This window comes from Alternaria burnsii (genome assembly GCF_013036055.1).
Source record: "Alternaria burnsii strain CBS107.38 chromosome Unknown 750, whole genome shotgun sequence".
Classification (NCBI taxonomy): Eukaryota; Fungi; Ascomycota; class Dothideomycetes; order Pleosporales; family Pleosporaceae; genus Alternaria; species Alternaria burnsii.
In genome coordinates, this window is record NW_024066108.1 from 373,001 (window position 1) to 392,761 (window position 19,761).

Consider the following 19,761-nt stretch of genomic DNA (forward strand, 5'->3'; position numbering starts at 1 on the left):
ATACTCGACAGCTACAGTTCTTATAGAGCATCGACTCGACTCAATCCATAGGAAATTACCGCATAGCCCACTCCTCCAATCCTGCACTACTGGAATCCACCACCCCTTCTCAACACCTACTCTCGATCGTCCAGTCCTCAGATCTGACTCGCAACATCGTACACGATACATCCCGCATCCAAGATGCACAAGCGCGCCAAAAGATCCGCCCGTAGACCAAATAGCACTCCTCTTCCCTCGCCCCAAGTCCTAGACCTCCAACCCTCAGGAACCCAACCCATCATCCGCCAAGGTCGCGAAGCAGTCGTATACCACATTCCCATCTCTACACCCTCCCTGTCTCCACCCTCCTCACCCACGCTATCCCCGTACAAAACCACAATCTCCCTCCCCCGCCACTCCGCATGGACATCAGGACTGCACTTCCACACCACGCACACCGAATACCTGCGTCTCCTCCGCGGCGCCATCTTTATCTACATTGATGGCGAGACCCAAATTCTGAGCGCGAAAGCAGACGGCAGCGTAGCCATGTACAGGGACAAGACAGCAATGAACGAAAGACCTGGCTTACAAGTCAAAGTAAACAAGTACGCGAGACATAACTGGGGCAGAGCACGAGAGTACCTGTCACGTAATAGAAGAATGGGCGTCGTACCGCGTTACCCAGAAGATATGGACGACGAAGTTGTGGTGGAGGAGTGGACGGAGCCGGTGGATTTGGTCAAGCCGCTGTTCTTCTGGAATCTAAATGCCGTTGTTTTGGCGCCGCTGGATGCGCGTCTGGAGGGGAGGAGGAAGAAAGCAGCGAGGTGGGTGTTGGGTGGATGGTGGGTGTCTTTCCAGCTGTTCACCATCTTTCATGAATTGGATAACTGGCCTGTTCTTGTTGGGTTGAGGGGTGTGCTGGGTGGGGAGACGGATTCGCCGCGGGTAGGGAGATGGAATCGGAAGATTGAAGGGGCGGTGGAATGGTGCATTATCATGACTGTGGTGGGATTTGCGAGGGCGGTGGGGTGGGTGTTGGGTGTCAAGGCTGTTGAGAAGGAACGGACGCCGGAAGGGTTATGGGAGGGGTATCAAAAGAACAGAGCGTGGAAGCAGGGGTGATGATCTTTGGTGTATCGCGCGAAATTTGTATCATCTTCTAATGGAATAGGAGTCTATAATGTGAGCACATGAATCAGCGACGCTACTATAACAGATCCGACTTCTCCTTCTCCTCGTCGACTAGGTCTCTAAACTCCTCAAACGCTTTCTGATCCATCGGATACGTATGCTGCTCAGCAGGATAGCTCCTACTCTTAACCTGTAGAAACGGAGATAAAGAGTCAGTGTATATTTCACAAATATTCATGCACTTGCAACTTGCCTCATCCTTGTACTGACTTATCGCCCTATGCGCCTCTTCCCACACGTTACCATACTGCTTCACAAACTTGGGCAAAAACCTTCCCGGCGGGAAGTTTCCCAACATGTCGACCTGCACAAGGACCTGCCCTGAGCACCCATTCCCGGCCCCAATCCCAATCGTCGGGATCCGCAACTCCCTCGTCACCAACGCAGCGACTTGCGCGGGTACAGCCTCCAGTACTACCGCGAACGCTCCGGCTTGCTGCACGGCGAGTGCATCGTCCAGGAGCTTCAGAGCGCTGTGTGTGGATTTACCCTGCACACGGAAACCGCCGAGGGCGTTTTGGCGCTGTGGTGTGAGACCGATGTGCGCGAGGACAGGAATGCCAGCGGATGTTATCTTGGAGATGGTGGGTGCCATTTCGGCGCCACCTTCTAGTTTTATGGCTTTCATGCGGCCGATCTTTATCATACGGATAGCAGACTCGAGGGCTTGGGCGGGAGAGATCTCATAGGTTCCCATGGGAAGGTCGCCGACCTATTCAAACATTCAGCATCAGCAAGCGGACATGACTTTGAGATAGTCGTGAGAGTGATTAAGGGGGTATGGTGAGATAAATAGGGACATACAGTGAAAGCGCCTTTCGTCGCGCGCGCCACGGACTTGCAGTGCAGCAGCATCTCTTCCATCAATACTTCGCTCGTATCTTCCATGCCGAGTGCGACCATGGCTAGACTGTCGCCAACTAGTATCATGTCCATGCCAGCATGGTCGGCGACATGAGCGCTGGGAAAGTCATGCGCGGTGATCATGGTTATGGGCTCGCCTTTGCAGTAGAGACTCTGAAGCGTGTTGATGGTGACGGGTTTACGGGCGTTTGCTGGCGCAGAGCCCAACGGTGAGTGCGAACTCCATCGCCGTTGTGCGCAGGTCAAAGTGGTTCGCGGTATCGTCGACGACGTGGATGGTTGGTATACACGTGGTGCTGCAGCAGTATATCGCGAGCATGTTCGCAGCACGTTTACGAGGGCACGCGACATGGCAGAAGTGTCGCAAGTGCGGTGGTGGAGAGGATTTTTGGAGTGAGAAAGATTTTCACAGCCCCTGGAGACGACGCGAAGATGTGTTCGTAAGCCATGGCTTTAGGGCGGGAGGGGGGTTGCTTTTAAGCAACATGTGCAGAAAGCTGCGCTGAAGATTGTATACCTAACCTTGGAGTTTTGGAAGAACCGAGGGTCAGCCTCCACCCGCCGAGACGCCAGGGGTGTCACCCTTCCGACGAGTCGAGTGTTCGGTACACCCCGCCTCCAGTCATGAGTATTCAAGTGTCATGGCGCATATGTCTTGTCTTTTTGTTTCATGTCTCTGTTCCCCCGCGAAACAGTTAGCATGTACAACGTGTGGTTCGGACCAGCGGTGAAGGACTCAGGCAGGATCTCGGGGAAGCTGCGGCATTGCTCCACAGTGATTGGATGTCTGTTGTACCGGCTGCAGCACATTCAAACGTGAACGCGCATCGACGAGGATGACCTCTGAGTCTTCCTCCGGGTCCTGTAGTGATAGGTTGGGTCTTGCTGGCGGATCGCCAGTCTTGACTATCTGTTGCGAGCATCCCTCATTGTTGTCATGAGCAGTCGCAACCGAGCATAGCACACTTGGCGCTAGGTTCGCGTCATGTTTAGTCGTAGACTGTCTTTAGAGTATCGGCTTGTCGATCTGGACCCTTGATGTGGCTACCGGTTTGCGGTACCTGGTGCTGCAGCCTTTAGTTTCATCACATGTGTACTGTCTGTTAGTAGACGCGTAGATAGATTATGTGGTAGTAGGTCTCAAGATGAGACGATGAGTGGCAGAAGAAGCCTCTGTGAGTGCTGGAGAAGGTGTATCACAGCGATGGCGCGTCATGTTCTCGGCGATGACTGGCCGAGGAGACGTGCGCAAGCGTGACATGCCGGCTCTCGACGCTCGTGATCACGACTACCTCCACCATTACTCCTACCTGCTCCCTCCAACACATCCTAGCCAAACAATAGATAGCAGCACGCATCTGTCAAATACGACACGAATCAAAGGCTACGAACAGCCATACCTTGCCAACAAACCACTTGTAGTTTGCCAACGAACGCGCCCCTCATCCGCTATCGATAACCCCCGCCGCCGACCTCACGAGAGCTTCCGCCACGAGCGACGGACTACCCTAAAGGTCTTGAATACCCCCAGAAGGAAGCGCAGCTTCACGACAAGGACAACACAGCTCTATAGTGCTGTAACAACCGCGTCAAGATGAGTTCGCCAAAGAGACGTATCGAGACGGATGTATGTGGAGACCTTCACCCTGGCGATAGATGAGAAGGAACAAGAGCTAACAGAGGTCTTTTGTCGAACTATACAGGTCATGAAGTAGGTTGCGCATTGTCAGGCTGGAATATAGAGTGCTGACAGTAGAACAGGATGTATGTTGATCGGTTTCCTCGCTCATTTGCCTCACGTGCCTGGCACCCCTATGGCAAACCTCAGAGCTGATAGCTGATGAAATGCAGGCTTATGAGTGATTACGAGGTGACGCTCGTCAATGACAATAGTGAGTAGCATTGCGCAGGTCCTTGCCACATACATAGCTAATAAACTGCAGTGTTAGTTATTTATACCATCCAGATACGCAACCACGGGAAAGATGCTAACACACCACAGGCAGGAGTTCTACGTCAGATTCAAGGGCCCAGTAGAGAGTAAGCCAGAAAATTCCACGCAACCAACAATTTGCTAACGTAACATAGCGCCATTCGAAGGTGGCCTCTGGAAGATCCACGTCGAGCTCCCCGACCAATACCCCTACAAGAGTCCCAGCATCGGATTTGTTAACCGCATCTTCCATCCCAACATCGACGAACTGTACGACTCACCCGCTCCCTTCCACCACGTCACCAAATTCCCGCTTACATACACAGCTCCGGCTCCGTCTGTCTCGATGTCATCAACCAGACCTGGTCACCAATGTACGACATGATCAACATCTTCGAAGTCTTCCTTCCTCAACTCCTGCGCTACCCCAACCCAACTGATCCTCTCAACGGAGAAGCTGCGGCGCTGTTGATGCGAGAACCGAAAAGCTACGATGCCAAGGTCAAGGGTACGTAGTATAAAGGTGCTAGGAGTTAAGTTGGACTAAGATTAGACAGAATACGTTCAAAAGTACGCCAACAAGGATACCGCTGAAGACTCCGACAAAGACGATGGCGATGACGATGAGATGAGTTCGGTTGGTAGTTACGAGTCAGGTGATGAGGATGAGGCGGCAGGGAACATGGAGGATATCTAAGCTCCTATCAGTCTTCCTTTGTACTGTCTACGGCCCTTCTTCTTCACTCTGTCTCCATGGCTGGCGATATGGCGCACACAGGGTACGTTGCTAGTTATTTCCCGGGTGTTCGGCTGCTTCACGGTTTGGGTATAGGATGAGACTTTTCTGTTGGCATTTTCGTTGATTACTTTCGAACAACATGAGAGGGGTTAGAGAATATGCTGTTGCCCTCCCATCGTCCTTGGCCTTGTAGACGCAATGGTTGGAAAGCCTTTTCAAATTTAGATCTTTGTATCGTTGTTTGGGTTAGTCTATGTTATGTCAAGTGATGTATCATTGTCATCGTTTGCGATTGTTTTCTTCGCTCTTATAAACTCGGTATTAATTTTCTGTTCTTTCGCTCGACCTTGACAGCCAAGGGACATCTAGCCGACGGAGGACGATCGTTCACATGTTGAGACGGGTTTCTGCATATCACTGGACACGTTGCCAACCTCTAAACTATATGTGAGTGCAAGCTTATGCTTTTCATGTGCGATCTCATCCGTGTGTAAACACCCAATCAAGCCATACCACCACAACAACACACCGTGAACAACGCATCGCGACTACTATGCACATTGGAATTCGATATTTACGAGCTCAAGTATGCAACAAGGTTAATGAGATACAACTTTTCTCCGTTTTCTCCCAACATGCTGTTGTGTTCACTCCCGCTGTGAACATCCCATTGCACACCTAGGGTGTAACACCAAAAACCAGCTTTTTTACTGCAATCTAAGTCCACTAACTGCAGATATTCCTGTGATAGCCATAGCGGAGGCTCTGAAGCCTCGAGTCCTGCTAGTTGTTTTCATGTCTAGGCAGTCTCATTGGGCGACGGGTCCAGATTGTGACAATCTACATGGTCCAAAGGGGCAAACCTTGAAGCGCACGGTATCAATTGAATTCGAATGTGGGTACAAGGGCTCCTTGCTGTTTCTTCATTGCCACTGTTGAACCAATTGAAGCACTCTATCTTTAGTGCTCCAGCCCACAGTCCTCTCGATCTCGTGGAGGAGATCAACCACGATCTGTTGTTCTCTCGGATCGACTAAACATTGCCCAGCAAAAAACAGAGGCTGGACTGAGTTGATGCGCACTGCTCCACTCAAATGAGCGAGCGCGATGCCAATGATCTCACGACCGTGCATTTGGCAGACATGACAGGTAGCAGGGTGAGGTTCCAACTGGTAATTCATTGTGTACCCATCAGAAGTCTGGGTTTGGGGCATGCTCATGTGCAAAAGTATCTGACCCATGTGATACAATTGCTTGGCAGACGCGCACAGCGAGGTACTGTACCACACCTCGTAGAAAATTGGCTTGTGGTCAGTTTCAGATCGCGGCAGCATAGTGTGAGAAAGTTGAGACCCAGTTGAAGGCCTGAAAGTTGCTGGCAAACCGTCGTGCCAAGATTGAAATTGTCGTTGTAAGGACCACCAATACTGTGAGAGCGTTTGGCTGAAAATGCCAGTCTGCGTGGCACTTGTTTCCGACGAGAGCGGATTGAGAGAAGCTAGCAAGTTCACCAACCGAGCCATCAGCCAAGTAAGTGAATTGGAGAGGAGGGATTCTGTTACCATGCCCTCGCACCCCCGAGAATCATTGTTCGCTGCGACAATAGCAACGAGAGAACCTTCATCATTGATGGGCAGACCAGCTTCTCTCCACATGATGAACTTCTCTGTATCAATTCTCGTCCCAGTCCGATTGATATCTGGTCGCCAAGTGTTAGATGTAGTTACAATCTTATGGAGACACGACTTACATGCAGCGAGCATATCTTGTTTAACGATATTCCAAAATGCAGCTCTTCTGGAATTACAGGCGAAGTTCCACCTCGTGGGTACTTCGGACGGGCCCACGCTCAGCATTCGTAGGGACTTCATTGGCTTTTGTAGGAGGCCAAAAAGAAATTGCGCCCCCTTTAAGTGCTCTACCCACTCTAGAGTTGAGCCGTCTAGAAACTCGTACATGGAGAGGATTGCCAAAGCTGCTAACACATCTTTGGGACGGACTCGCGAGCTTCTTTCGGCTGTGTCACTCTGCCCCCTTGAGGCCGGATCGTTGGACACCTTATCCGCTTCGCTACCATCATCCTGAAACACGTAGTCAGGGTCCTCAAGCGTGTCGATTGCGTTTTCTTCCAGAAAGCCCAGTATTAGAGAGATAGCGGCGCCATAATTCTCTGCTGCTGTGCGTTGCCAGTTGACTGATCGTGTACTGTGATGTATTTTGGTTCCACTATAGAGTGGCGCATCGTCTTCCCTCACTGACTTGTGCAACTTGATACGTCCAAATGCCCTAGCTGCGCAAGCAATGGCGGCATGCTCAAGAAGTGCACTCTGGCGTGCCTGTACGGGCACATAAGCTGCAAAGTAAGCACCGGTATCGAAAATATCCATCCAGCGCCCGGGGCCCTCTGAGAAATGCCGAAGAAGGAAGTCTATCTCGCTCTCATGCCTTAGATAATTGTCTTGGCGTAAATAAGCAGGTCGCTCTGCAGAGCTCCATGTCATGCTCGATTGAGAAATGAAATCCGGAGAGCGACTGTGCGGCGACGTCCATCCGACATCAGGGAGCGAATGCGGTACTGTAGTTCGAAACACATTCTCACAAGCGGAAAGATCGTAGAGAGATGAGGGCGGCGTGGATAATGGTTCCTGTGCGAAGGAAGATGGCGGCTGCATGTATGATGGAAAGATACCGGATCCGGGAACAAAATCTACAGGTACACCGAGAGAGTGCAGAACAGAGTTTGCACTAGTTGGCGTGGAGATGATGGGATGTGCATTGCGAGAGGTTTGCAGCGAAGCATTTGATAATCTTTCATAAAGTGCTGTCATGTCTTCAAAGCAACTAGATATGGTATCTGAGCTTGGCGAGGGAGGGTCCAAGTACGGATTCGAAGTATTGATGAAGGTGACTACAATGGCGTCAGGTGCAAAGACGAGGATGAAGGCAAGGAAAAAAAAGAGTCAATTTCTGCAGATGAACCAACCTCTACTAGGGATATTCAGCCACACAGCATTGTGCTTGAACGTGTCCTTGTATGTATAGAAACGCGTGGACACAGCTGTTTGGGACGAGCTCTCGCCATTCATAGATGCATTATGCTGATGGCGAAAGACTGATCCAGGATTCTCTCTGCATTCTCTTGAGGATTTGACGCATCTTCTACATATAGGTTTTTCTTCATCACATTTGAGCTTCCGCTGACGACAAGTGAGACTAGGAGCCGTCAGGCGCTAGTAACTGGGAGACAAGATTAATACTGACCATCCGGTCCGCGACCGCATCTTGAAAGAGACTCGAGGACTGATTCCTTTTCAATGCCCTACTAGGTAACGCGATAGAGAGTAAAACATTCACAGAGGTTGGATACGTATGTCGACTACGATGGACACCGCGACTGCTATAAATACTAGGAAGCCATGCGTATTTCCTGTCCAGCTGGGTGGAGAGCAGAACGCGCTGTTCCAGAATACGGCAAGATCGCCAACATAGATCTGGACGGAATCGCCCTTCTACCGTAGCCGTTTCAGATGATTCGCCAAGCGGTTGCCTGAGCTAGATTCTCTATAGCCTGCACTATGTATCCAGTCAAGAATCAGCTCCTCAAGCCGAGGATACTAGTACGAATTTGACTTCCCAGAGCCTTGAAATGATCATCTTTGACACATGAGCAAATCCTATCGCTATATGTTCACCACCATATAAACAGCTTAGAAATAGCTCCTGGAGTGCTTAGTATATACACCTTGTACGACGAGTAATCAATCTTTTGACAGAGCTAACAAGAAGCGGGGTAGATGAGAAGACTGCACTTTGAGAGGTCTTAAAAAAAGTACATATGGCCGATCTTCGTCTATCCGCGCTGTAGACGGAGATCGGACGTGGCGTTTTCTTGGAGCTAGCGTCAGCAGGATCTCATAACTGAAGACAGTACACTCATGTGAACAGAGCACGCGAGTTTATAGGTCTACGGGTTATGCAACCCAAAGCCGTCGTGCTCTTATTTGGTGTTTCTGCAGCGCAAAGAACCCAATCGTTATTCACAAACCTTTTGGTTGAATAATAGGAGGCGAGATGAGTGCACGTTGACAAACCTATAGCGAAGGGAAATTACCTCATGAGAACAGTCTTCTCAAGGATTTAGTCAGCCTGTACGTGCAGAATCTCCCAATGTGTTCTATCAAACCCTGCTGGAGAAGGCGATTGCCCTACTTGTCGGCAGCACGGTCTAATTGTGGCTTCTTGCATTCGTCACGACGAAGGTTGTCCGACTTCTAGCATGCGCAAAATAACAGATATCCTAACGCATTCTTCCCATCCAACCAACTTAATACTAGGAGAAGTTGATCGAAGCTCAGAATACAGTTTGCATTGCCGTATTGTTGATGACTCACATTGCATGCACAATAGTGTCTACTGAAGATTTGCCCGCGATCATTGCCTTTGGTAGCCGCGAGACCTGTTACAGATGCCCCAGGCTGTTTTATCAAGTGGCCAAAGACTTAACAACTGATCAGTCCAGTTAGGGAAGTTCACTATAGTAAGCTAGCTTTCTAGTAGCTCCGTTAAGATAAGTTCTCCTTTCTGTCTTCGCTGTTAGACTAACAACGCTCTAGGAAAGACGCAGAGATAATGCCATCTTTACCCTAGAGAATCACTCTAGAATTGAGACCGCATGGCGCTGATGTTTAATATTGGGCCTCGGAAGACGCTGCAGCTTATCCTGTACATAATTCGCAATCAGGATGCCCTGCTTCATCAGTCAGGGGCGAATCCTTTTCGGACTGTGGGCGAGCCTCCATTAGAGTGGATTCCATCTGTACTCTTCGAAGAGACATGATGTTAGCATGATAGGAAGCAAAATTATAAATACCGGTAGATATTCACTTTAAACATGACTTCATTCGAGCGATAAGTGGCGTGTTAATCGTGACACATGTCACCCCATCTCGTAGCGTACAGTCCTAACGGCGATTGGTTTAAATCGGAAGGCGGACAGGGTGGACGACGCAAGATTCCTACATCCAAAGTTGAACCTTATGCTGACTTGGACCGTGAGGTGTACACGAGGTGGCGTGACCTGATTGGACCATATCTAACTCAGAACAAGATCAAAGCATAGATATCCTGACTGGGCCATGCCATATCACAACGAACAGCCGCTCCATTAGAAAAATAGAACCGAATTCATGGCAGAACAACGGAAACCCAAAGATTGATGAAACAAAGAACAAAAGTCACGTTGATTTAGTAATGACCGTGTGTTCGTTACTCGGATTTGCCACCTGAGTGTTTGTTGCTACGCACGATAGCCCTCAAAGGCACATCGACCGGTTGTTGCATAGTCATCGAGCAAAACATCTTACCAAGATGTTTCGCCGCTTCTAGATCGAGGCCAAACGTGGAAGTAAGGACGTCTCCAACTCTAGAGCATTGGATTCAACAGGTTAACGAAGCACTTCCCCTGCAGTTTTCGGTACAAGGAATCAAGAAGACCATTACAAGCATGTAGATCCCGAATTCACGCCTAATCAGCAGGAGGAACATATCTGGTGAGTTTCTTATAAGTTCTTGTCGGAGCAAAAATACCAGATCAAATCCGTGTGTATTGAGTCTATTGATCAAATAGCTGCCCTCGGGGTCAATCCACTCCCAAGGCTCTATATACCCGACGATTGATCACATGATGGTCATGTGATCGGCACGTGCTTGATCCATTCACATGTATCGTTCTGACAGTCATTCCATGTACCCAACGTAGCTCTATCACTAATCTAGTTTAGGTGTCAGATATCTTGGTACTTCGCAGGGTGGTGAGTCGATTCGGACATCGTATTGTGAACATGCCTATCATGCGCGAAATCTCGATCAGTGGTTCATGAGGTCTCATGACTACTGTCTGCTTTGCCATCTATTGGTTTTGGGGCCGCCTGTAGATGTCATGACGGAGCATAGTGGCAAGGAGAACGCCGGATAGCGTCGACCTCATGTACGTCGATTTTCTCAAGTTTCTCAAGCGCGCAGATTGGTTGAAGTCGAAAGATCTTGAACAGGGAAGTGATAGGCTGCCGCCGCAAAGTCTAGATTCGTTGTATGTGCTGTTGGAAAACGCGAAAAGCCAGTCACACATGTGGATGAGTCTGACGTTATTCGGCGGTGCTATCGATACCACGTTTGCATGTGATTTGTTCAGACAATATGATTCACTCGAAGAGTTGATCGTATATCCTGTAGTTGTGGCGTTGAGGCAGGGGTTAGGCAGGTTGGACCCTACGCGGACCCCTGCCTCCGGCAGAAACTGCCAAGAAGTGGTGGCGCCACCGCACGACATCAGGATATGTGATATTGTAATGAGCTGGGGTATGCTTGCTACTCTGTGCGCTGCTCAATTACTAGCAGCTGCACGAGAAATCGAATGGCACCGCAGCTTAGCCAGAATATATAGCGGAAGTGGACGGATCTCTGTTGATATCTATGCCAAGGCCAGAGCCCCACAACTATTCGTCAACCAGCCGCAGGGCCTGGAACCGGCCCCTAGTCGTAGAGCCATCGGCAGGTAGACATGCATGTCGAAAAAAGCGCATTGTTCATCGGGATGGCAAATCGACGGCCGGCAGACTTCTGCAGCAGTTTTCTCTGCTGGGTGAGCGGTGTGCTACGCAGACCAGCTCGTTGATCCTAGCAAGCAGTCTAGTGCTGAGCTGAGCCTCGAGACGAAGATCGGCAACAAGGTTTTAACCAATCAGAGTCACATGGATTACATGAAATGTTTGTGCCAGTTCCCCTAGCATCTAGATGGTGTCCGCGCGCCAAAGCGGGGGTGCTCAAACGTTTATAGTTGCCTCCATAAGCCCTCCTTCGTTGATGCTAGATGCGGAGACTTTACAGCCAATAGTGCACCGCTGAGCGTTCAACCAGGCGAACGACAAGGCAGCTGCTTGGAACGGCATGCGGCCTTTTTGTGCTTCTTACCCGCCTCTCCTGCAAAGAAACTACTCGGTAGGTTTTGAGCTTGTGCAGTCTAACGGCAACGGCTTTTTTCTACCTAGACTAGCTTCTGGACACCGGATTAGACCCCTAATGCCGTCGACTGTGCAGCTCAGGTCCTACACAGACGAAGCTGTAGAGCCACAAACAGCAGCTATCGTGGCAAGAGGTCTTACAGGTGGTCCTATCTATCTGCACAAAGATGCTTGTAGTCAGAGCCTCTCTAGCTGTAGCATTACCCAGCTACAGCTGTTAGCTTGGGAGGGACACGCGCGAACCACTCACATCGTCCCCAGTCTGTTTTTATCCTAGTTAAATCATGACCAGCGTAAGGGGAGCGATGTCTACAAAAGTTAGCCCAGCTATAGAACGTGAAGTAGGCGCTGTTACCCATACAGAGAACGGGATAATTAAAGTTTACCTAGGTAGTTTAGACCTAGTGATGCCCGTGTCTGCTCGACTACAAGGCTCTTAATCGCCTAACAGTAGCCGCTATTGCTGTAAAGGACTACTTGAACATTTCGACGATGCTGGTTTGCCGCAACCCGTTTTGGGAAATGCATACAGGTGCCTTTCCGCTATGATTGCTCCACGCTGAGGATTCCAGATCGACGGTTCCGTTTCAGACGCTAAACCGTCTTACTACTAGTAAGGGCGCTATGTGTTGGGAGTGCTTCTGAAGCAGTCTGACATAGGAATCTCCATCGATGTAATGGCTGATTGAACGGATCTAGATGAGGCACAATACGGTGCCATGCGGTCATTTAGTAAGCCGTGACAGAATGTTTCAACGTTCAAATCCAGCAGCGCCTTCTCCAAAAACTTCTAGTATTATGGACTTTTCAAGCTTTCCAGCTCACCCTATGGCCACATATGAACGAACCATCCCGGAGGGTAAAACTCTCCCTCCTCAGAGTCAGATAGACCCATCTCTCGCAGAGCTTGGGGCTACACCTCCCGGTGTCTACTTTGAGGACTCCGACCCTTTCGATATGCACTGCTATCCTGAGACAGAATGGTCGAAGACCGCTCTCTTCTGCACTTCGACTGCACTCAATGTTCCTCCTGGAAAGAAGCCGCTAGCAAATACCTCGTCTAGAGCGTCTAATGCCCAGCTTGACCCATGGGCCGATCCTACGTCTCAGTATCCGTGTTATGTAGAAGACTCCTGCGACACTTCCGTAGCTGGACTTGCCAATAATACTACATCGAACCTCTGTCGCTATAACCCTAGCCCCAGCAGTCCTGCACCTACCGCGCTAGCATCTAAGCCACCAGAGCATAGCCGTTGGAGCTCGACTCTAGTTCGTGCTCCATCTATTCAAAATCCTGATTCTAAATTTACTCAACGCAAGCGAGGTCGCCAAAGCCGCTATCATTCCTCCTCAGGAACCTATGCCAACCCTATCACCAATAGCGCTAGTCAGTCAAAGTGTATTCCGCACACCGAAGTTGAGCGCAAGTACCGCGAGAAGCTCAACGCTGAGATAGAGCGGCTACGTAGGGCCGTTCCTGTCCTACCACAAAGTAGCACAGCTGATGTCATGAACCTCTCAAAGCCAAGCAAAGGCATGGTGCTAGCTGTGGCAGTCGAGTATATAAAGGAGCTGGAGAGTCAGAGAGATGCAGCGGTGAGAGAAGTAGAACGGCTAGGTGGGGAAATTCGGTTCGAAGAAAGGCGCGAGTGCTCAAGGGGGCATAAAACAGAGGTGTAGAGCGTCAGATAATGACAGATGTTTCTATGAGCATCAGGTTGTATTCGTAGGCTGTCAGGACTGCACTGTTTCTGATCTGATCTGAGTGACGACGATTCCTAAGCTGACCTGAGCAACAACGATTTGTGCCGCAGCAGCGTTTCTTGCTTGCCCAGCACCTGTATCACAATCGACTATGTTCCGCTGCCTTTGCCGTGTACTAAACCGTCACCATCAAGCAGAAGCAACGCATGTAAGCTGTTAATCGTTAGGACGCGGGCTCATCAAATGCACAGAAATCACATACTCTTCTAGGAACGGCCTGTAGCTCTCCTCCAACGAGGTCAGATCTACCCATTTTGATCCACTGCATGAGAGCTGCCAACACGTACGTACAGGAACCAAGAATAGCCCCGCCCTTACCGCATCGTGCTTCTTAACCAGACAGATAGGGATAGAAGGTAGCTCCTCCAGATCCTGAGTGCTGCTCGATGGCAGCACTAGCTGAATGCAAGCCACCTGAACCAGCAGATCGACCCACCCTACAATATATGCCTGGGTTGGTTCGTATACCCTGTATATAAGACCCTGATCAATGGCGGTCTTCTGGTTACGAATCAGCATATCTGCGTAGGTAGAAAAGCCTCCACGCACTACAATCTGTAGACCTCGGTAGAAAGTTGTCGTTGGGGAGCAGCCTATGGTATGCTGATTGCTCGTATATGCTGGTGTACGGCTCTCCTCGAAGTTCTCAAACCTCCTCTCGTTTTGATTCCCCTGCGGCTCCGTCAAGCCTACGCAGTTCTGTTGAATCTGTAGTTCTAGCTCACGAGGGAATCTTTGGGTACGCCATCGTGATTCCGTGACCTGGGCGGCCTGACAGAGTAGTGGTTCAGTAATCTCCTCTCTCTCGACTAGGCGATTCTTTGTAGGGCTCATACCAAATTAATTGACCTCACGCACTGCTCTTGGATGCTACCGTGAGACGCATTGGAAGCATTATCTGTCGAGAGAGGTTGGATATCTGAAGAACTGCAGCTGGTCAGCAATTTGGCAAGAAGTAGAATAGAGCAAGCGCTTACGTGTTGTTAGAAATGGGACAAAAGGCCGGGTCCTCTGTTGGCCCAAGTTGCACCTGTACGCTTTCGCTCACCGGACCGGACGTTGTACATTGTGAATCTTTGGCCGACGGCTATTGCTCAAATGGTTAACAGCTCATGTCTAGTCGAGAATTCAGGTCGAATAACCTACAGAGAGCAAATGCTTGATAAATGTAGCATTGTAATACTGAAACCCATGCTTTCTAACTTCCACAGCCCATGCAGCGGCAGCTTCTCGGTCACATGCAGTAGCAAGTGGGTACAACAGTGACTTCATCTCGTTCAGCTCGCTGACGAGTTGCATCAGGCGCCGCTCATAAGACACGATTGATCTTCTAGCTTCGGCGTAGATACACATCCTGTCTTTAGAACGACAATAGCTACATTGTGGCCGATCTCCGCTACACTAGTGGCAGTCAGGTTAGTTTGTGGCGACGAAAGTCAAGAAATATTCGCTACCTTTCTCTTGAGAGCTCTGCAATTGTTGCAAGCTACAGTTGCTTTTATGGTACACCAAGGCGTTGTTGCCTTAGAGGACGGGAGTAGTCGCCTACCACCAGAGGCTATCGCTGTATCAGACGCAGAGGATGATCTAGAACATAATGTATTTTCAGGGATAGACATTGCGAGATCATAACAAGTCACGAGTGAAGCCAGGCTTAATCTTTCTGGCTTGTATTTACGTCCAAAGGGGAGTTTCGGCAGAGTTTTATAATAAGGAGGAGGTTCACCAGCGCACAGATCCCCGCAATTCTAGACAACCCGCTTCCTAACGAAGTCCGCTGTACAAGATTGCACATCATGCAGACCTATGCGAGAACGAGCAAGGCAATGCATCTGCTCACTGCTAGTTCTGTACTGTAATGTACGTAGCCCCCGAGTTGATTTGTGATGACTTCGGAATTCCCGCTGCAAGTTGAGGTTATCGGTCCATTCTGACGCCAATTATAAACGACCATGTACATATTTTGTCACATGTGTCGCTAGAACTCCGTAAACAGACCTCATGCGATCTGCGATGCTAAGACCTTATCCTAGCCTGCCATGGTTCTCCGTTAGCGTATCACATTGTCTGTGCGTACATAGCGACATGGATCTTACTTCCTTGTGTTGGTGCGCTTTCACGGCATCATTTTGTCATGCATACATAAGCTTTGCTCTGCTGCTCTACCCCGGAGCCCTGTCTCGCTTCGCACAAGCGTTCCCTAACCTGCACTAGCTCTATTCAACGCATCAGCTCTCATTCTGTTCGCATCAGCCTGTCGGCCAGCCACCTATTGAAATCAATAGGCAACTCACAGGGTATATGAGGGGTTACAATACTGCTGCTTTGACATAGTTACTTCCCCAGCTGGTGAATCTTCATTGATTGACATCCAGGCAAAATTGCTGCCATGACTGAGATCAGTCAGCCTTATGTCGTATATGTTTGACCTCCATTGAGACTCACAAGTCATACAAAGGCCATATCCAGTTTCCTCCATCGCTGATATTAGGCATGGTCAGGACGAGGTCTTCATAGGATAAGTCGACAGCCACCCAAGTATACAACGTATCTGGATTTGGGCCGACTATAGTGCAATTCAAAGGGCCGGAAAGTGTATGATATGGCCATAGAGTATTCGTTTTGTTGACAGCATCCAGGATGTTCGTCACGGCTTGTTGTCATTGAGATATTGGATACCATACTGAAGGAGTGTTAAGAAGAATACAACATGTGTGCCTCGTCATTCGCCTGAATTGTAAATGCTGTGGCGTCTTGCACTGCATTATCATGGGGGTTTGAAACGTTCGCCGCATGAGCAAGTGGATTAAGGTATGCCAAACATATTCCGGTCGCGACGAGACAATCGATCAACTTCAAATCCCTTAGCAGCGTTTCGTCTATCTTCTGGAATGCGATCTCACCCTGGTTTATTATATGTTGGAGTGGCTGTTCATCGCATGGTGGAGCTTGCGACTTGGTTTCCTTGCGCGATAATCCACAAAATTGACGAAGAGCTGAAGAGGTGGGGCGGCGGTAGAGGAGCCCTGGAAGTGCCCCCACTGAGCCATATCCACCTTCCACACCTCCCGCCACGGTTCCAGAGCGCATAACTTTGTGCCCGCTGCTCCACTCGCGAAGAACGACTCATCCGCACCCGCTACTTCTTAACTCGCCTCAATACCGCGATGACGCCACGCCGCTCAAGCTGCGCTTTTACGCTTCAATGGATGCGCGAAACGATTCATTGCGAATACCTGCTTGCTTTTCTCTTTACGAAACCGACTCCAAATAGTTGTGGTTATGGTTGTCACGCTCCTTGTCGACCTCAACGTCCGCAGCTTCGCCTCATCGTGTTCATCAACCTTGTGACCCCATTCTGCGAGCACAGCCTTTATCTTCAATCGTCCTTCCTTGTGCAACATCTCATAACTCTGCAGCTTCTTAAAGTCTTCATTAAGGTATACCCTCATTAGATCATGAAACTTTTGGCCCCCAAATCCTATCCCAGAATAGCCACCGGGCGTTGCTCTAGCACAGCCCCTCTCACGGGAACATACTTTAATATAGGAGTTCAGGAAAGTAGTTATAAGCAGGAAATAAATCGACGACATGTCGGTGACGTCTCACCCATGCTGCCAGTGCAATCCTGGCATGAACGTTCATCACAGCGCTATCTGCAGTGGCTGCGACAAGTACATCTACGTTGTCCGCTACAAGTGTTTGGATCGCCCAGAGTGGATTACTGCTCTGACTGTCTCGAGAACGCCGAGTTCATCCACCCCCATAACCGCTCCATGCCTTTTGACGAGTGCTGCAGGGGCGACAGCCGCCGGGCACAAAGCATTTTCCCATCCACCAACTCACTGCTCACGCCGCCTACCTACTCATTGCCCATTCACTCACCTCTTGAAGGTGACCAAATCCGACTATTGCGAATCTTACCCACGACCGTACCCGGTGGAAGCGGCCACTACCACCAAGATGGCGAGGAAAGTGATTGCGAAAAGGAGGACTGCAGAGCCATTACTGAATGCCTGTTCGAGAGGGTCTTCGTGCAGGATTTCGAACGCAGCAAAATCCTGCGTGACGAAGTGTGCTGTGGAGATGCGTGCATCTGCACCGAGTGTGACATGATGCAGTGCGAGCTTTTCACTGTGTCGTTGGAAGAGGTTTCAGGCGCTTTCGATGCACTGTCCTATGTGTGGGGCTATGCGGACGTCAAAGAGCAGATCAAGGTAGATGGCAAGATAATCGAGGTGACGATGAATCTGGAGGCAGCCTTGCGGAGAGTCAGAAATACGGAAAAGGCAGAGCTACTATGGGTAGACGCTATTTGTATCAACCAGCGGGATGTCGAAGAGAAGAATATACAGGTCATGCGCATGAAGGATATATACACAATGTGCGAAAGAGTACTCGTCTGGCTGGGCGACGTAATAATGGACGGGACCGGAAACGACAGGGATGAAGTCGACGTTGCGATCAAGGCTATATCTTTTTTGAAAAAAGCACACAGAATCGTGCGTGGGAAAGACACGGTTGGCAAACTGGATTATCAAAAGCTGTTCATGAGTAACGCTGGGGGCATGCAGCCTTTTGAAGATCCGAGCACGGTCGGTCTCCCCAAGGTTGGTGCTCCGGAATGGGAGAGCTTGAGCAAATTCTTGAGCAGGCCATGGTTTAGTCGCGTATGGATCATCCAGGAAGCATCGAGTGTGGACCACACGCTATTAATGGTAGGAAAGGATGCGAGACTCGGCTGGGGCCAACTGTCACAAGCGGTGGATTGGTTTATAGCTCGTGCTTACCCAGATGACATAGATGGCCTCCGTGTATTGAGCAATATCTCCATGATCGAGACCTGTCGTAGGTATAAGACTCCGCCCTTGATGCGCAGACTGGATCAAATATCTAGGTTCAACTCTACAGTCCCGCATGACAAGATATATGCAGTACTGGGCCTATCCATCGAATCCCTAACACCCGAGAAATACCCGCGCTTACGCGTCGACTACGCCCGAGACTGGGAAGCTGTGTTCCGCGATGTTGCAAGACACTGCATCGAGATGCCCGGCTCCTACGGACCCAAGCCGACACTGCATATCTTGAGTTCAGTACGTCAGGAGCGTGACGACGAAGGAAATTTTGCCTGGGACAAGGGACAATCTTCCTGGGTGCCCAAATGGGATAAAATCCACAGCAACTGTGCTATCGTGCGGCGCATGTCCCATTTTACTTTCCGAACAACATACGATACCGAACCGTGTATTGTCGAATCGCAAGATGACCGCATACTCTCCCTGAAAGGCATCGTTGTCGACAGAATCGCGAAGGTATACACCCATCTGGATGATATCCGTGAAGATCACAATCCAATGTTCTCCTTGAACCAGTTCCGCGCTGTCATAAAGATATGGAAGGCCATCCTTTGGGGCTGGGAGGTTAATGGCCGCGGTCGGTACTCGCTTAAAGGGGAAGCATTTGCGAAGGTCATTACGGAGGGTTCTGCTTGCGGACCGCCTGGAACGGGGTCGCCTGGGCAGTACTTTACTGCGTATTACGAGTTTGGCCTTCAATACGCGAAAGAAGAGGAACCAGGCACACTTCCGAAATTCAGCGCTTTCTCTGCCCCAAATAAGCGAGACATCGAAGAGCAGCCTTGTACGGAGGATGTCTCGAGTGAAGAAGCCTTAGAAAGGCTATCTTTAATGGCGTTGAGATTCAACATCGCTGTGGATATTGGACGGGCCATCTTCGTAACTGAGACGGGGTACATTGGCAGTGGACCGCCGATTACACGAATTGGAGACGAGGTATGCGTACTGTATGGAGGGAAAACGCCCTTCGTCGTGCAGAAAATAACGAAAGGACCCAACTGTCCAGAGTGGCTGGACCTTGACCTGGATCTTGCTACCCGCTCAGTCGAGAAATTCAAAGGCTCATTGAAGAGCTGGAGTCCGTTCCAGAAAAAGAAGTCAAAAGAATGTATACCAGCGCCTGCGAAAAGTCATGCTCTTCCCCGCACCGACTGCTATCGTCTCATTGGTGAGTGCTATGTTGAGGGACTCCAGAAGGGAGAAGCACTAGACCTACGAGACAAGGGCGATCTCCACGAGAAGGTACTGCATCTCGTCTGATGACCAGAACCTTTCTACACATGGACTTACTATGAGCTCTCGTAAATCTGACGAGGCTAAATTGCATAATGGGCCGTGTTATGGAGCAAAAAGACGCAAAAACATACAACAGCGGGGATTCGCTAGTGGTCACCCACCTAACTA

At 49.8% G+C, this 19,761-nt stretch overlaps 7 protein-coding genes across 7 annotated transcripts; 4 read left to right on the forward strand and 3 right to left on the reverse strand.

The window, feature by feature from the left end:
• Nucleotides 1–183: 183 nt before the first annotated feature.
• Nucleotides 184–1,110, forward strand: GT037_001507 (uncharacterized protein; the record flags this gene model as incomplete). Its single annotated transcript, XM_038926554.1, has 1 exon — nucleotides 184–1,110. The coding sequence occupies one exon, from the start codon at nucleotides 184–186 to the stop codon at nucleotides 1,108–1,110; it is 927 nt and encodes a 308-aa protein (XP_038789846.1).
• Nucleotides 1,111–1,195: 85 nt separating this feature from the next.
• On the reverse strand, nucleotides 1,196–2,394 carry GT037_001508 (3-methyl-2-oxobutanoate hydroxymethyltransferase; the record flags this gene model as incomplete). Its single annotated transcript, XM_038926555.1, has 2 exons — nucleotides 1,196–1,891; nucleotides 1,984–2,394. The coding sequence occupies 2 exons, from the start codon at nucleotides 2,392–2,394 to the stop codon at nucleotides 1,196–1,198; spliced, it is 1,107 nt and encodes a 368-aa protein (XP_038789847.1).
• Nucleotides 2,395–3,637: 1,243 nt separating this feature from the next.
• Nucleotides 3,638–4,673, forward strand: GT037_001509 (ubiquitin-conjugating enzyme e2 h; the record flags this gene model as incomplete). Its single annotated transcript, XM_038926556.1, has 6 exons — nucleotides 3,638–3,670; nucleotides 3,747–3,754; nucleotides 4,046–4,083; nucleotides 4,132–4,246; nucleotides 4,303–4,484; nucleotides 4,534–4,673. The coding sequence occupies 6 exons, from the start codon at nucleotides 3,638–3,640 to the stop codon at nucleotides 4,671–4,673; spliced, it is 516 nt and encodes a 171-aa protein (XP_038789848.1).
• Nucleotides 4,674–5,638: 965 nt separating this feature from the next.
• GT037_001510 (uncharacterized protein) lies at nucleotides 5,639–7,543 on the reverse strand (the record flags this gene model as incomplete). The annotated part of the gene is made up of 2 exons (XM_038926557.1): nucleotides 5,639–6,414; nucleotides 6,466–7,543. The coding sequence occupies 2 exons, from the start codon at nucleotides 7,541–7,543 to the stop codon at nucleotides 5,639–5,641; spliced, it is 1,854 nt and encodes a 617-aa protein (XP_038789849.1).
• Nucleotides 7,544–12,562: 5,019 nt separating this feature from the next.
• GT037_001511 (uncharacterized protein) lies at nucleotides 12,563–13,414 on the forward strand (the record flags this gene model as incomplete). The annotated part of the gene is made up of 1 exon (XM_038926558.1): nucleotides 12,563–13,414. The coding sequence occupies one exon, from the start codon at nucleotides 12,563–12,565 to the stop codon at nucleotides 13,412–13,414; it is 852 nt and encodes a 283-aa protein (XP_038789850.1).
• A 173-nt stretch (nucleotides 13,415–13,587) lies between these two features.
• GT037_001512 (uncharacterized protein) lies at nucleotides 13,588–14,565 on the reverse strand (the record flags this gene model as incomplete). The annotated part of the gene is made up of 6 exons (XM_038926559.1): nucleotides 13,588–13,651; nucleotides 13,701–13,771; nucleotides 13,817–13,999; nucleotides 14,048–14,307; nucleotides 14,357–14,425; nucleotides 14,547–14,565. The coding sequence occupies 6 exons, from the start codon at nucleotides 14,563–14,565 to the stop codon at nucleotides 13,588–13,590; spliced, it is 666 nt and encodes a 221-aa protein (XP_038789851.1).
• Nucleotides 14,566–17,274: 2,709 nt separating this feature from the next.
• GT037_001513 (uncharacterized protein) lies at nucleotides 17,275–19,617 on the forward strand (the record flags this gene model as incomplete). The annotated part of the gene is made up of 1 exon (XM_038926560.1): nucleotides 17,275–19,617. The coding sequence occupies one exon, from the start codon at nucleotides 17,275–17,277 to the stop codon at nucleotides 19,615–19,617; it is 2,343 nt and encodes a 780-aa protein (XP_038789852.1).
• Nucleotides 19,618–19,761: the final 144 nt, after the last annotated feature.